At 39.3% G+C, this 16704-nt stretch overlaps 2 protein-coding genes across 3 annotated transcripts in view; one reads left to right on the top strand and one right to left on the bottom strand.

Annotated features, from left to right (window-relative positions):
- Window positions 1-16166, top strand: part of cdpf1 (cysteine rich DPF motif domain containing 1) — a 48783-nt gene extending 32617 nt beyond the window's left edge. For both annotated transcript variants that reach the window (XM_008111378.3, XM_062983601.1), the window contains exons 7-8: window positions 13918-14039; window positions 16113-16166. In XM_008111378.3, the coding sequence (XP_008109585.2) occupies window positions 13918-14039; window positions 16113-16151 (161 nt within the window). In that variant the 3' untranslated portion in view covers window positions 16152-16166. The remainder of the gene's footprint in view (window positions 1-13917; window positions 14040-16112) is intronic.
- ppara (peroxisome proliferator activated receptor alpha) overlaps window positions 1-16704 on the bottom strand; it is a 44513-nt gene that overhangs the window by 12120 nt on the left and 15689 nt on the right. The window contains exon 2 of the mRNA XM_062983597.1: window positions 15731-15859. The gene's annotated coding sequence lies outside the window, so the exon portion shown is untranslated. The remainder of the gene's footprint in view (window positions 1-15730; window positions 15860-16704) is intronic.

Here is a 16704-nt window from a genome sequence, read left to right as displayed (position 1 = left end):
TCCACTTCAGATGAAGGCTGGTCACAACTACCAAAGTGCCAATTATAAATGATCTTGGCATTGAGAAAGCCCTCATTTGCTTCCCAGGACTCTTCAAAACACAGTTTGAAAAAGAAGACTATATTGCAAGACTGGTAAAAAAAAAGAATAATTTTACAAGTGGAACCTGCAAGTAAAGGTTGCTAAATAGCTATAGGCTGGAATTCTGCTGGGGCATCATGCCAGCATAATTCAAGCTTACAGTAATAATTATTTTTTACATGATTGCATAAGAAGGTATCCAGTGCCCTCACCCCTGTGCAGTTTCCCATTTGCCTGTAGAACAGCCAAGCTACAACATGAACACAGTACTCCGGTTGTCTAGAAGGACATTCAGTCATGCATTTTTCAACTGACCAGGACAATTACATGGATAGATAGATGCAGCACGTTTTCTATAAAACATATATATGAGAACCAAACAACATTTTTTCTTCCAGGATTTGTACATTCCGTGACACATATGCCCAAACAAAAATGTTGAAGAATGTCCACAAAAATGTGTGATATTAAAAAAGGGGACAAAAACAGTTTTCCTTTCTAGAGGATACCAAGACATGCATATAAACAGAACATGTATTCGATAATATTAAGCATGTCACCAATTGCAGGTTAAAAATTATATTAATTGTGAACTTCCAAATAAGTCATTGTAGCCATCAATAAACTAAAGTGTGGATGTACATCACACACGTATAAAATCAGTGTAACATATTTTAATAGGAAGAGAAGTCATATCCTTCAACATGGAATTGTAAAGGGCAAAGAACATTACAACCAGTGGCACCCAATACCAAACTAAACAGAATTATTTGAACAGTTATAATTTAAGATTTTTCAGGTGTGAACCTTGCTGGTGGACATCCTTCAAGAAGATAAAACGAGTACTCCAGAGAATCTTGGATTCATATGCTACTGTTGGTAACAGTACCTTTCAGTCTTTAGACAGTTACTCAAAAGAGGTGAGGATGTCAACAAAGAACTAGATCCAAAGCAAGAAACTCTTCCCTATTTCAGCATTCTTGGATTGCTAGATCAATAGCTTTCCAAAGCTCATCCTGTTATAGGCAGAATGGACTCTGGAAATAAATTCAAAACAATTCAAGGGTCTAGGCTTAGGAAAGGTCTGAATAAAGAGGAGGTATCCAGACAAGGACAAATTAAAAAGCAACGTCAAAGGACACCATGACGGCAGAAAGCAGGGAAAATTAGCAAAGATGATCCAGAGACAGCAATTCATGGTTCAAACCAGTTTAATAATTAAGAAATACAGCAAGTTAGGCAAAGGATCAACATTAAATCCATACTGAGAACTCCTCCTTCTCATGCAACAAGAAACTGAGGTGCTTGAACAGTGCTGAGTGCATTTTGTGCACTAAACACAGTAATCTTCATTGAAATAAACCTTTTAAGGGCAAAGTTCAGCTCAAAAGCTTGTGTTGTTGCCATTAGTACAAAAGTTGGACATTTATGAAGTCATTTGTATGTTCAGGAGCTTGTAAATCAATGTTTAAACTTCATTCATGAGGTTGCTTTCATCCTAGCTATATACTGTTAGACAGTTTGAAGTAAAAATGGAAGTGGAAACGATTTAATCACAAGACCTGAACTGTGAAATATACCATTTGCCCCAGTGAAGTCCTTTTTCAATAAACTGATATTATATAATGCTCTCGGGAAAAAAGTCTTGCTCTAGTTTCATTTATATTGAGTAATAGAAACCTCTTTTGAACATCTAATGTCTGGGGCAGGGGAACTGCTCATTGTATGTCTTGGATTGTATTCTTAGACATCCCAATCTTTCTTAAAATTAGTCAAAGATTTCTTCTTAAACAGCTTAGTCAATTTGTCCATCTTGGCTATTTCAGAATTCTTCTTTTTAGTGAGGTCTCAAAAAGGTTTCTGAAAAACTACATAATGTCTAGGAGCATGTACTCTAAAAGCCACTGATCTCTCTCAAAACTAGAAAACCAATTCATGGGAAATGCCTACTTTTTAAGGACAGAACTAGCCTGTTTTACTCCAGAATAAATATTGATTCCATGCTGCAAACCATTTCTCAGTTTGTTAATACAATAATCAAAAGCTTCTGATATTGCACGGCTTTAGTAAAATAGGGATTTAAAGGAACAAGGAAAGAAATATTGCTCTAGAAAGGCTGAAGACAAGCAAACCCAGGCATTTATTTGAAGATACACAATTTATATGGACTCGGGAATGAGAAAATACATACTGGGTAAAACTGTTGAACTCACAAAGATGGAAAAAAACAATATTACCTACTCTTGAGAAATGACTAGTGAAACTGATGGATTTAGCAGAAATGAGCAAATTGCCTAGTTTGATTACAGAATGGCCACTGGTGACATTTCTCATAGACTGGAAACCTCTTGTGGACTTTTTGAGAAAAAAGGAAATGATTTGATAATTTTGGGGTTCAATGATTAGAAGGAACTAATTATAGAAAAAAGAGAAGCCACATTAATATTAACAGGAGAGCAGACTGCAGGAGGAGGAGGGCAGTGGTGGATGAGGCGACAGCATGTTGTTTTATTTAAAAACACGTAACAATAAATGGGGGGGCCTATGGGGGCAGAACGGTCTAATAGCATTTCAATGGGAACATTTGTTTTGAGATAAGAATGTTTTGACTTAAGAACATGGTCACAGAACAAATTAAATTCTTAATTCAAGGTATCACTGTATAAGAACTATTTCTGTCATTTACATTATTATTATTATTATTACTATTATTATTATTTAAATTCAGGGTTAAAATTTCAAGTTGTTCTATATGTCAGATTTTGTAATACTTCACACATTTAAAATATACTCATAATATGTATATTGCTTTTTTTAGATCCATCAATGTTGGGATAGAAAAAAATATGAGTGTTTTGGCTTCCTTGACCATGGCTTGCTTTTCCAAGAGGATGGCCAACTGGCAAGGGATAGGGTGCATTTCACACAAGTACAGACCCGCAAACCTCATCAGGCGCACTTTAAACTAGGTCCACTGGGGGAGGGGAACAATAGCCTTGCGAACAGTATTTTATCCACGACCACGGGGAATCGCCAAAAGGATAAATTGAGGGTTGCACAGACAAAACAAGGACCAAGTACCGAGAACACAATAATCCCAAATAAACATCTCGGGGGAAGGTCTTGGCATTCATAACCTTGTAGCAATCCATGCACAGAGCATGGGAAATAAGCAAGACAAATTCCAACTTTTAGCACAACACCACATTTACGATGTCATAGGCATCACTGAAACCTGGTGGGATGACTCCCATCACTGGAATATAGCCATTGAGGGCTATAACATCTTTCACAGAAATAGAACAAGGGGGAGTAGCTTTATATGTCAAAAACAATTATGTTATAGAAGAGATACAAGACTGCAATCCAGGAAACCAGCTTGAAAGCATCTGGATAAGAATCAAGGGAACTGGGAATCAAAAAGATCTCATCGTGGGTGTCTACTACAGACCTCTGAGCCAGGATGAAGAACTTGACAAAGCCTTCTGTCAACAGTTGACCAAACACGCACAAAGAAGAAGTCATATAGTAATCATGGGCGATTTCAACTATCCTGGTATCTGCTGGAAAACAAACTTGGTCAAGAGTAAAAAGTCCAACAAATTCTTCCCTTGCCTTGCAGACAATTTTATGGTCCAGAAGGTAAAAGAGGCAACAAGGGGATTGGCTACTCTAGATTTCATCTTAACTAATGTGGAGGACTTGATCAATGCAGTTGAAGTGGTCGGATCCTTAGGGGCATGTGACATGTGGTCCTGCAGTTCACCATACAAAGGAAGGCTGAAACTAAGACAAGTCAAACATGCATTCTAGACTTTAAGAGAGCTGACTTCCAAAAAATGAAGGAAATACTGAGCGGCATTCCATGGATGCCAATATTAAAAGACAAGGGAATTAAGAATGGATGGGAGTTTTTCAAAAGTGAAATGGGAGTTTTTCAAAAGGTGCAAATGTAAACAGTGCCAACAAAGAAAAAAAAATAAGACAAGTGCAAAGAAGCCAGAATGGATGTCCAAAGAACTTCTAACTGGGCTAAGACTCAAAAGAGACATGCACAAGAAGTGGAAAAGGGGAGAAATCACCAAAGAAGAATTCAAATAAATAGCTAACTCTGGCAGAAAAAAACGAAATGCAAAGATACAGAATGGGGGATGCCTGGCTCAACAGCAGTACGTGTGAAAAAGGCCTTGGAGTCCTCGTGGACAACAAGTTAAACATGAGCCAACAATGTGATGCAGCAGCTAAAAACACCAATGGGATTTTGGCCTGCATCAATAGGAGTATGGTGTCTAGATCCAGGGAAGTCATACTACCCCTCAATTCTGCCTTGGTCAGACCACACCTGGAATACTGTGTCCAATTCTGGGCACCGGAAATGAAGGGAGATGTTGAAAAGCTGGAATGTGTCCAGAGGAGGGAGATTAAAATGATCAAGGGTCTGAAGAACAAGCCCTACGAGGAGCGGATTAAAGAGCTGGGCATGTTTAGCCTGCAGAAGAGAAGGTTGAGAGGAGACATGATAGCCTTGTATAAACATGTGAGGGGAAGACACAGGGAGGAGGGAGCAAGCTTGTTTTCTGCTGCCCTAGAGACTAGGACGTGAAACAATGGCTTCAATCTACAGGAAAGGAGATTTCACCTGAATATCAGGAAGAACTTCCTCACTGTGAGAGCTGTTTGGCAGTGGAACTCTCTGTCCCGGAGTGTGGTGGAGGCTCCTTCTTTGGAGGCTTTTAAGCAGAGGCTGGATGGCCATCTGTCGGGGATGCTTTGAATGTGATTTCCTGCTTCTTGGCAGGGGGTTGGACTGGATGGCCCATGAGGTCTCTTTGAACTCTATTATTCTATGATTCTATTAACACAACAATCGTTACAGTTTAATAATAAAAACATACAATCTATGGCTAAAGATTAATCACACTCTGTTTCATAGGTACACAACACAAAGTCCAGCTTCTGTGGTCAAACCTCCATCAACAGATTATCAGTAAAGCTCATTAAAAGGGTAAAGGCTTTTCCCAAGGGCAAACAAAACTACATATCCTTCCAAAGTGCCTCTTGCTTCAGAGACCAACATACTGCAGCAAATATATGTTCATGAAACCCCTACTTAAAAAAAAATAACCAAAAGGCAGCCTTTTTATTTTAAGCAGAATAGGACACAAAAGGTATATTTATCCTGTAAATAAGTATGAACCTGGAACTTTGGAAGCACCTACGATTTAGAACCAAAAAAAACTTTGAATATTTTGCTCAGATATGCAGTCTCACAAATTTGGTTTCCATTTTTGATGAAACACTGTGATACAATACAGGAAAATATCTCATATGAAGTCAGGCTATGGGGTCATCTATGCCAATTCAGCAATGCTAACTAATAGTGCTTTAGTGGGGGGTCAAGGAAGATTCCTCTCCCCCCTATCTCACCTGTGACCATCCAAGTATTGAACAGGCATTTTCCCACTTGCTTTTAAAACTAGAGGAGTCATCTGACCTATTCAAGGTGTTATACATAGCTTGCATTTCACCAGGTTTAGAATCTGCAATAATAACACTGATGGCTTCCAAATTTCACATTATAACAGATTCCACCTTCCATTTTACACAGTGAAGCAGACATTACAGGCTGAAGATTTTGGATATCATGAAAGGGCAGTCATGTAAGTGCTCATGTGATACTGGAATTCACAATTATGGGAAGCATAACCTTGGAGGCATCTACGGACAATGCCGGCTCTTTGGCTTAGAAATGAAGATGAACACAAACCTCTACAGCTGGACACAACTAGACTTAATGTCAGGGGAAAACAGTTACCTTTACCTTTACCTTAGAGCCCCCACACCTGTTCCCCTTTGTCCCTTAACCAGGCAGCACGTTCAGAGACTGCCATGGATCTGATATGGAAAGTTACCTCCCACTTCCCATAGCCCCGGGTGGGAGTGAATCCAGTGGCAGGGAGCAGGGTTCATCCTGGTGTGAACACAGAGAAGATGACAGGCCATGAAGGAGGAGGCAACTTGGGTTCTTCTAGCCCAGTGGTTCTCAACCTGTGGGTCCCTAAGATGCTGTGGCCTTCAACTCCCAGAAATCCTAATAGCTGGTAAAGTGGCTGGGATTTCTGGGACTTGTAGGCCAAAACACCTGGGGACCCACAGGTTGGGAACCACTGTTCTAGCCTATCTCAAAGGCAGGACAATTCAGATGGGCCACACACTCATGGGATCAGGTGACATTTATTTATTTATTTATTTATTTACAGCATTTATATTCTGCCCTTCTCACCCCAAGGGGACTCAGGACGGATCACATTGCACACTTAAAGGCAAACATTCAATGCCATAACATAGAACAGAGACAGAGACAGGACGTAGGCATGGGCTGGCCTCGAACTCATGACCTCTTGGTCAGAGTGATTTGTTGCAGCTGGCTTGCTTTCCAGCCTGCGCCACAGCCCGCACACATGGAAGTGTGAAGCCCATCTGAATTCCACAAAGGGCACCTAGTGAAAAAGAATTCTACTCTACATTAACTGGGCAAAGTTATGGAGCTATATCCCTAGAAAAATATGTCAAGAATATTTAATTCAAGATTACGGGTTTTACAACACAACAATAATGGCACTTACTTAGAATCATAGAATCATAGAGTTCGAGAAGACCTCATTACAACTAGTACAGCGTTCGGCAGCCAGGCTTCTAACCAGAGCGAATTACAGGGCGCGTTCGACGCCTCTGTTTAAGGAGCTCCACTGGCTGCCATTTACTTTCCGGGCCCAATTCAAGGTGCAGGTTATTACCTACAAAGCCCTAAAAGGTTTGGGACCCACCTACCTTAGAGACCGCATCTCCCCCTATGAACCCGTACGTTCTCTTCGCTCGTCAGGGGAGGCCCTTCTCTCGCTCCCACCACCCTCGCAGTTGCGGTTAGTGGGGACGAGAGAGAGGGCCTTCTCTGTCGTGGCCCCCCGGCTTTGGAACTCGCTCCCTAGAGAGATCAGGCAGGCCCCCTCCCTCCTCTCCTTCCGTAGGAGCTTAAAAACATGGCTCTTTCAAAAGGCCTTTGATACATAATTTGGTGTCGGACTGATCTATCTGCCCATTTTATAATAGCCCCATTCTCGAGGTATTGCCAATGCTATATTACACTTTGTCCATTTCAACTGTGAAATTACCTTCCCCATTTCGGCCCATTTCAGCACATGTTGCACCTTGCCTGGGTTCTATGAATTAGTCTCCAGTGTTAATATTGTATGTTTTATGTTGATTTTAACGATTGTTTTTACTGTAATTGATGTTTTTATTGGATAACTGTTTTATTGCTGTGTTTTGATATTTGATTGTTTTATCGGGCAAGGCCCCATGTAAGCCGCCCCGAGTCCCTTCGGGGAGATGGGGCGGGGTATAAAAATTAAGTTATTATTATTATTATTATCCAGTCCAAGTCCTTGCCAAGAAGCAGGAAAATCACATTCAAAACATCCCCGACAGATGGCTATCCAGCCTCTGTTTAAAAACCTCCAAAGAAGGAGCCTCCACCACACTCTGGGGCAGAGAGTTCCACTGCCAAACAGCTCTCATAGTTAGGAAGTTCTTCCTAATATTCATGTGGAATCTCCTTTCCTGTAGTTTGAAGCCATTGTTCCATGTCCTAGTCTCCAGGGCAGCAGAAAACAAGCTTGCTCCTTCCTCCCTATGACTTCCCCTCACATATTTATACATGGCTATCATGTCTCCTCTCAGCATTCTCTTCTGCAGGCTAAACATGATGACCTATTAAGTCATTTAATGACCTATTAATTTAAACAAGCATTATGCTGAAGTTAAAAAATCCAGTTTAGTCTTAATGTGAGATAATGTGTTTTTTGAAAACCGATTATATTTCTAGTCAAAAGAGATGATATCTGAAAACAGTGCTAACATTTCAGAACATATACAATTAAAAAGAGATGCATTTTTTTCACTGCCTATTCAAGGTGTGTGCTATTTTATTTAGCTATGGTGTTCTCTTTTTGCAGGTTCTGTATGAGCACCCTGAGTAAGCAGTAGTTGTAGTTCATGTAATCTCATATTCTATTAAAGACTGACGGCTGGCTGCCCTTGGAAGAGTAGTTAAATATTCACTTATTGTTAAGGACTTTTAACCTTAAGACAAAAACATTCACTTTAACAAAAGATGCAAACACAGCACTCTGGATGCTACTATCACTCCAACTATACCTTTTATATTCATTACTGCACTCAGTTATTCATTTTAAAATCTAAAAAGCAATAACAACAACAACAACATAAATCTATTTGTTATCTGTCTCTCATTGTGGCTCAAGGCAATGTATAACAGTTAAAGCAGACACAACACTATTAACATACATAATACAAAATACACAAAACACCAACACCAATAAAATGCAGGTTAAATTCCCAGTTTAAAAATGACTGGGTAGGCCTGCCAGTAGAGGTGGCTTTTCAATTGATTCTTAAATTCTGACAGCTGATTTAGTTGTTGGGGCTCTTTTGGCAAGTCATTCCACAGTTGCGGGATAGCCAATGAAAATCAGATTTTACAATAGCCTTCCAACTGTTTTGAAATCCTGGTTTACTCAGATTGTCTATTGAGAAATAATCCCTCAGGGATTGCTCTCTCTCACTCTCTCTTTGATGCTACAAAATATTTCTAAATTCTGACAGTACCATTTTAGATTTTCCTGGGACAGGGGTCCAGAAACTAAGGCCCACAGGCTGATTGCAGCCCTCCAAGGTCATTTACCTGGCTTCTGCCCTAAAATTTAGCTTTAGGATCGCCTTAAATTTGAAACGACTTGAAGGCACACAACAACAATAATCTTAATTAACTAGTCTATCTCATCAATCTAAAGCAGTCAATCTACACTTCCAATTGAAATACTGGCAAGTTTATGTTGGTTAAAATTGTTCTTAATTTTAAATATTGTATTGTTCTTTCCTGTGTTTTTTATGCACGACAAATGAGATATGTGTGGTGTGCATAGGAATTCATTCAAGCTTTTCAAACTACAATCCAGTCCACGCAGCAGTCTGAGGGACAGTGAACTAGCCCTCGGCTTAAAAGGTCTGAGGACCCCTGTCCTAGGAAGAACGACACTAAGAACTAATACAATTGCAATTTATTTTAACTAGATAGATTTTTGCTGATTAGGAAGTTCTTCATGGCAAATTTACATGAGTGAAATGTAAATGTAAAACATACACCACTGGTTTACCAATAAACCATATGAAACTTTTCATATGAAACTTTTGTTTATGATTATATAGAACAGGTGTGAATATCAGCATGGATACACAGCAGGAACTATCAAAGCTATCTTCACCTCCTACATATGTATAATGTATATCACATATGTGTTTGGAAAATTGTAAACTCTCTCAATAGCACACTTTAAATTAACCCTTAGAACAGAAGCAGGTTGCCGGATAACTTTATTGTTCTAGAGTACAATTTTCGTAATCAAAGCAGTAGTCCAGACAATTTGGACAACACTAGATTGTCTAACTTTGCCTTACAACAGTTAACGAACTTTAATCAGAAAATTAATATGTACAGAATATCTTCACAGTCATAGTCACTGTCCTATATCCTCAATCTGCAACACAACCAGTGCCCACAAAAGCACTTTTACACTTTTATCCCCTTACATCAATCTTCTCTCTCAGCTGTTTCTTCCCTTCCCTGTTCAAGAATATTGATGAAGCTCCCCTCTCCAGTGAATACCCCAAGCATTCACAAGTTCTTCCTGCATCTGCACAGCTGCATTTTTCACACCATCTGCAGCCTCCTCCATCATCCTTTACAAAATGCTAACAGACCACAATTATTTACAACTTGAAAAGCTACAGTAGAATCCTCATCTGCTTCTGGAAGAGGCTAAACAAGAAGGAATTCTTCTTTTTGACTGAGGAGAAAAATGATTCTGTATCCTTTCACTGGTATGCTTTATTGCTTTTTTCTGTCACTGCACTTAATGATAATCCAATGTTAAGCAATAAAATCAAAAAGTACATACTTGCAATACAAATTTACATGAAAACATCTTCCATGAAAGCATTATATGTGACTTGACCATGGAAAATGTAGTTTGTGCCTCCCTCAATCATTAGCAGAATAAGGATGGTCTGTAACAATTACATGACAGTTGTAACAATTCAATGCCTTAAATAACGTACAATTGGTAAACATCTACATTAAAAACCAGAGAATTAAAACACTTAAAACCAATTACATACATTATTAAAATCACATAATCCAAAATAATCCAAAAAATCACATAATCCAGGGCCATTCCAATTGTCATTGCACAGATTCTATATTCATTAATTGCACTGCAGTTATTCTCTGAAAACTTGGTCCCATAGCCATGTTTTAACTTTATTTTTGAAGCCTAGAAGGGAAGGAGCTGATCAAATATTACTGGGGAAGGAGTTCCATTGCCGAAGGGCCACCACTGAAAAGGCCCTGTCTCTCATCCCCACCAACTGCGCTTCCGAAGGAGGCAGGACTGAGAGCAGGCTTAACTCAGTTTGGGCTGACTGAAAGAGACTAAAATCAAATCTAAATCTAAAGTAAAATTCATAAAACTAAAAATCTATGTTTCCTATAAGAAATCCTTAAACGGCAATAACTTTTCAAATGTTTGATGGAAAAGGGTGAAATTTCAGTATACTATGTCAATGGATGAGGCCAGCTAAATGTCACTAGAAAAGCTTTAATTGATGTCTGGTGCTTCCTCTATTTTTTAAAATTCTTTTTGAAATTGGAAGACATTTGCAGGTACAACTGCATCTTCTGAGGAAATTAGGACTATCACATTTATTATATGAACAAGTACAGGTGGTTCTTGCATGTGTGACTTTCACATTTTGATAGTACCCTCTTCAAACCCATTTGCTTTTCACTCTGTATTCCTCGTGGACCATTGTTATGAAAATGACAGACAGCATAGAGTGAGGAAAAATGTTCTCACACCATCTGAAAGTTGTTTAAGGACTTTTGAGGACCCTTTTATCTTTTATCTCTCAGAAGTAACTGGTGGTCACAAAAATTAATCACTGTAGGTAGCTGCTTCTCTCTCAAGCCTGATATTTTAGGCTTCTAACCACTAGGAACAAATCTCCAAAGACATTATAGCAGAGAATGGGTATTACTATCCTTCCACCCTTTGATGTTGGTTTTGGTTGCATTTATTCTGTGGCCTATGCTATGTACACTCTAGATAACATCCAACCAGTACGACTGCCCATAGATCTTTTCTAAGCCAACTCTTCATAACATCGGACCAGGAATTTGGCCCTTTTCTAGCTCACTGTTCCACAGCACAAACAAACAAACAAAACAAATTGCCAAACCTGTCAGCCAAGAAGTATCCTAGAGCATTCAAGCATACTTCAGAAACGGTAACTGAGGAATGGATCTGATCAGCCCCCCCCCCCATTCCTAACAGGATCTATATGCCAAATGAGATACAAAAGGGATTTGACTATGAGAATGGATCTCTTGAATACTTCCATGAAACCAGATTGTTTTTCATATGCCTAGCAGCAAAGATCAATCAAGGATCATCTATCCACATTAACAGCAATATATTTAGTTAGTCCCACATTTGTCCTGATAACCAGACTATGTCAAGAAGCCTCGGCACCGATGCTGAAGTCTCCCAAAACTAAAGCTCAGGAGCTCTCAGCACCACATCCCAACACCACATTGGCTAGCTGCAGCAGAGAAACTGCTGGGAAGCAGGGTGAACAGTCCCCCAGAAGTATCCCTATTCTGTCTCCTTGGCTCAGCACAATGTACAAATCATCAAAAGAAGTCCAGTAAACTCTCAGATAACCAGAATACAAGCAACCAGGCCTGTTAAGCAACAAGTAAAAAATCAAAGAAATAATATTGCATTCACAAACTGTTTTTATAATAAAGGAAAACTGTTAAATCAAGTAAAATTTTTTGTCTTAACTTGCTTTTAATGTAGCAATTGACCACCCTTGATTAACATTGAATAGCCTTGCAGCTTCAAAGCTTGGCTGCTTCCTTTAAATAAAGAACAGCACTCAAAAACGGGAATTCCAGACAAGAAACAATCAGGGCCAGCTAATCACCTCCTAACAAAAGATTCCCCCATGTAGGAAGCAGCCAAGCTTTGAAGCTGCTAGGCTATTCAATGCTAATCAAGGTGATCAATTGCAACATTCACATTTGCCTCAAACAGAAAAGAGTTCTTTCTCCCACATGGGACATTCACAGATATATAAACCTCACTTGCCTAGTTTCCAACAGACCTTCCACAGATATATAAACCTTCCTTGCTTAGTTTTTCCAACAGACCTCACAACCTCAGGATGCCTGCCATAGATGTGGGTAAAACGTCAGGAGAGAATGCTTCTGGAACATGGCCATACTATTATAATTGTATATTTATGATTCAAGGAGCGTCTAAGGGAGCTGGGTAGGTTTAGTTTGGGGCAAAGAAGGCTGAGAGGGGACCTGGGAGCCACGTTTCTGCTAGGACAGGGCACAATGGATTCAAATTGCAGAAAAAGAGATTCCATGGATTCAGCAGTGGCATGGGTTGCCTGGGAGTGTGCGTGGGGGAGGTTTGGAAGTAGAGGTTGGATGGGGTGCTGTGAGTTTTCCAGGCTGTCTGGCCATGTTCCAGAAGCATTCTCCCCTGACGTTTGCATGGCTCCAAGTGGTAGAGCCTCCGCTTGGAGAGGCTCTTCGCAGCTGGAGGGGCTGAGGAGCAGGAGAAGACACTGTTGAGGAGGATCTGCGCCCAGGGCACAGGCAGAGTGCACTTAGGCCTGATCCACACTGCCAATTAAAATACAGATTATCTGATTTGAACTGGATTATATGGCAATGTAGACTCAAGGTCCTTCCACACAGCTATATTACCCATGTATAATCTTATATTATCTGCTTTGAACTGGATTATCTTTAGTCCACACTGCATATAATCCACTTCAGTGTGGATTTTATACAGCTATGTAGAAGGGGGCTCATATAATCCACTTCTAAGCAGATAATATAAGATTATAAATATAATATGAAATAATTACATGGTGTAATAATACAGAACAATATAACCTCTAAAACAAGGACAGTAAATAAAGAGCAACACTCTGAAACCAGGGAAATTGGGAATTCCAGAAAGGAAACAATCAGTGCCAGCTAACACTTCCCAACAAAAGATTCCCCCAGGCAGGAAGCAGCAAGGCTTTGAAGCTGCAAGGCCATTAAAGACTAATCAAGGTGCCTAATTGCAGCATTCATACCTGCCACACCGAGACTATTAATTGCTATTAAAACTGGCCAACCAAGGATTCCGCAAGGTAGAAAGTGGCCAGGCTTGCAAGCAGCAAGGCTATTCAGTGCTTTTCAACCTGGCCAACCAAGATTTCCACTAGGTGAAAAATCCCCAGGCTTTGAAGCCACGAGGCTACTCCGTCCCATTCAACCTGGCCTAGCAAGGATGCCCTATGTAGAAAGCAGCCAGGCTTTTAAGCTGCAAGACTATTCGGTGCAATTCAATCTGACCAATCAATGATTCCCCTACAAAGGAGGTAGCCAGGCTTCAAAGAGGCTCTTTGATTGAAGGTGCTACTCCAGCTACTCCAGAAACGGCAAGGCTTTGAGGCTGCAAGGCTATTCACTGCTATTCCACCTGGCCAACAAATGATTCCCATAAGCCACAGTAACGCGTGCCCAGCCAAAGCTAGTGCTATATATATATATATATATATATATATATATATATATATATATATATGTGATTTTCTTTAAAGACATTCTTTACATTTTTTTAAAAGGAAAGTGTGGAAGGAGAGACAGCTTCTCGAGAAAGGAACGAGAGTGTCACACCGAGGAAGAGTCATATGATCAATTGAAGGAAGAACATGCTGAGGATATATCTCGATGCAGAATGCTTATGGTAATAGAAGATTTGCTACAGATATGAACAGCTGAGTTTGTGGCTGGTGTGCATGTCTGGTGCACAGGTTGCAGATATCACATGACATCTATTCATAGTCTAGTTGATAGTATAGGTAACTAGCCTGGTGCAATTCAGAACTAATGACATAGGGAAATGTACTTATGAAGTCCTGCAAACCAAATTTAGAGTGATGGGCAAAAGCACCACTCACTCAAAGGTTGCTTTGTTTAAAATGCTATCGATTCCATTGCCAGATTGGCAATATCAAAAAGTTTCAATATATGGATTACTCAGCAATGTAAAAAGGAGAATTTTATATTTTATATTTTCTAGGAATTAGGAGATGTTTGGAAGAAGAGAGAATAAAAACACAGCAAAGTGGGTAGGTGCTTCAGCCAGCATGAGTTCCTATATCCACCTCCATAATATCTGAGTGAGATGCAGGGCTAGATGTAGGGAAGATGTGGCAGAGTGGTTTCTAAGTAGTGGTGGAGGAGAGAACTTGAATATTCATCTATTCTTGATTTTATATTCCCCTTTATCCCCAAACGGGACTCTAAGTGGCTTATATGTTAAAACAAAATAGCTAAAACAGTACGTGGCACAAAGGTCATGATAAATCAAACCAGTTAAAATGCTTTTAAAACATTTCATCAGTAGAAGATAAAGAAGGTTCTCAAAAATGGGCCAGAATAGAAATGACATGAGTATATAGTAAAATATGATAATCAGCAATAGAAGGCAAGGAGTAACACACAAAAAATGAACACAACGAAGATGATTTTGGATGTTAAATCTGGAAATGTCCAAGCCAGCTTGGAAGAGCTGGAGTGCTTACTTTTAAGGAACAAAATGCATACAGCAAGCATAACTGGAGCCTAGTGAAGCTGAGAGAACCTGTAGGATCAATCATACAAGGATGGAAGCTTTATTGGAAGGACAGGAAAACGGCACTGAAGTGGTGTCACTCCATCTGTCAAAGATTCTTAACAAGCAAGAAACTATGAAAGAAGTTAAGTCTTCCCCAGAATCATTCTAGATGACACTAACAGATATATCAGAATGCTATAGTCTCCTTAACTAAAATGCTTAGGGTGATCTTCAGACAGAGTATGAACAAGAAGTTTTATTATAATTAATAAGCATTTCCAGGCACCCCTCACAACAACTAGATAAACATGTGTCTCAGTTGTGGTAGCAAGGACAAAATTCTTGCTATCCCACTTTGTTAATATTGATAATGAAACCAGCTGGAACAAATGCCTCATTCTAAAGGGTTGCCCAAAACCTTGTGCAAAGAAAATAAATTACCTGATCTGAATAAAACCAATCTGATAGTTTTTAAAGAACTCAAATGTGAAACTGCTAATCTAACAAAAATATGTGGCATGATGCTGGATTGACTTCTGTATTTAAAAATTAAAGAGTGCTGTATCTAATTTTTAAAGTGGGCTCCAGGGAGTATCTTAAAAGATTAACTAATATTACAGAAAAACCAGTGGAAACCATTATTAAAGATATAATTTTTAAATGCACAGTGGGACAAGCACTGTGAAAAGGAATCATGGTTTCTTTAAAAAAAATCCTCCTGATCATTAATCTTTTACATCTCTTTGAAAGAATCACTAAGCACCTGGATACAGATACTATGGAAGACATTCTTTACTTGGTCTTACATTGTTACTTACCATTTTTGATAGAGTCTTTGAAGGCTGTAAGCAAAGATGGCATCTAGAATCAGTTTCCCTTCCATTGCGTAGGAATACTTGCTTACTACTGTTCGATTCACCATGAATTCTGGAGAGAACGTCTTTTCACTTAAAAAAAAACAGTAAGAGAGCATCAGAAGAATAGACTGTGGAAAGGTGGCTCCAATATTACTAAACCATTGAAAAGTGTTGTAATTCTGCAGCCCCTTTTTAGCCCCTCTTTTAGTATATAATAAACCATGTTGATTAACAGTCTAGCAAAATAGGTTGATTTTCAATGAGGCAAACTATGTATCCTGTCTTTTCAAATTTCTGCAAGCTGATATTAGATGTCAAATGCAGTTTTATTCATTTCCACAAGGTGGTGCAATGGGTTCTGCCAGCTGGACTGCTGACCTGAAGGTTGCTGGTTTGAATCCGTGAGACAGCGTGAGCTCCCGTCTGTCAGTTCTAGCTTGCGGGGACATGAGAGAAGCCTCCCAGCAGGATACTAACACATCCAGGCGTCCCCTGGGCAACATCTCTGTAGACGGTCAATTCTCTCACACTAGAAGCAACTTGCAGTATGTTCTCAAGTCACTTCTGACATGATAAAAAAAATCATTTCCACAAGACTTCAGTATAGCATTTCTAATGCATATATATTTTATATAGATTTTACAAAAATGTTCACTATTATAAACACCTTTCTTAAATATGTGGAGTATCAAATGTGAGCATAATCCATTCATGAAATAAAACTGTTCTGCTTTTTCCTATCCTATACCATGTATCACATTCAAATCTGCTCTAGAGGGTGCCCCAGCTATTTGGAATAAAAAGTAATCTGCTGGTAGACGGACACAATTGGATATACTGTGCTGTATGCAGTTATTTTTTCTTTCTAATTTAAAACTTGTGTTCGATATTTTCTTAACCTTCTTTGGTTAAATTACTTTGCCAAAATTAGGGTG

The sequence above is a fragment of the Anolis carolinensis genome, chromosome 5, assembly GCF_035594765.1.
Source record: "Anolis carolinensis isolate JA03-04 chromosome 5, rAnoCar3.1.pri, whole genome shotgun sequence".
In the NCBI taxonomy this organism is placed as follows: domain Eukaryota; kingdom Metazoa; phylum Chordata; class Lepidosauria; order Squamata; family Dactyloidae; genus Anolis; species Anolis carolinensis.
Note: the sequence above shows the minus strand (reverse complement) of the source record. Positions and strands in the feature narration are given on the sequence as shown.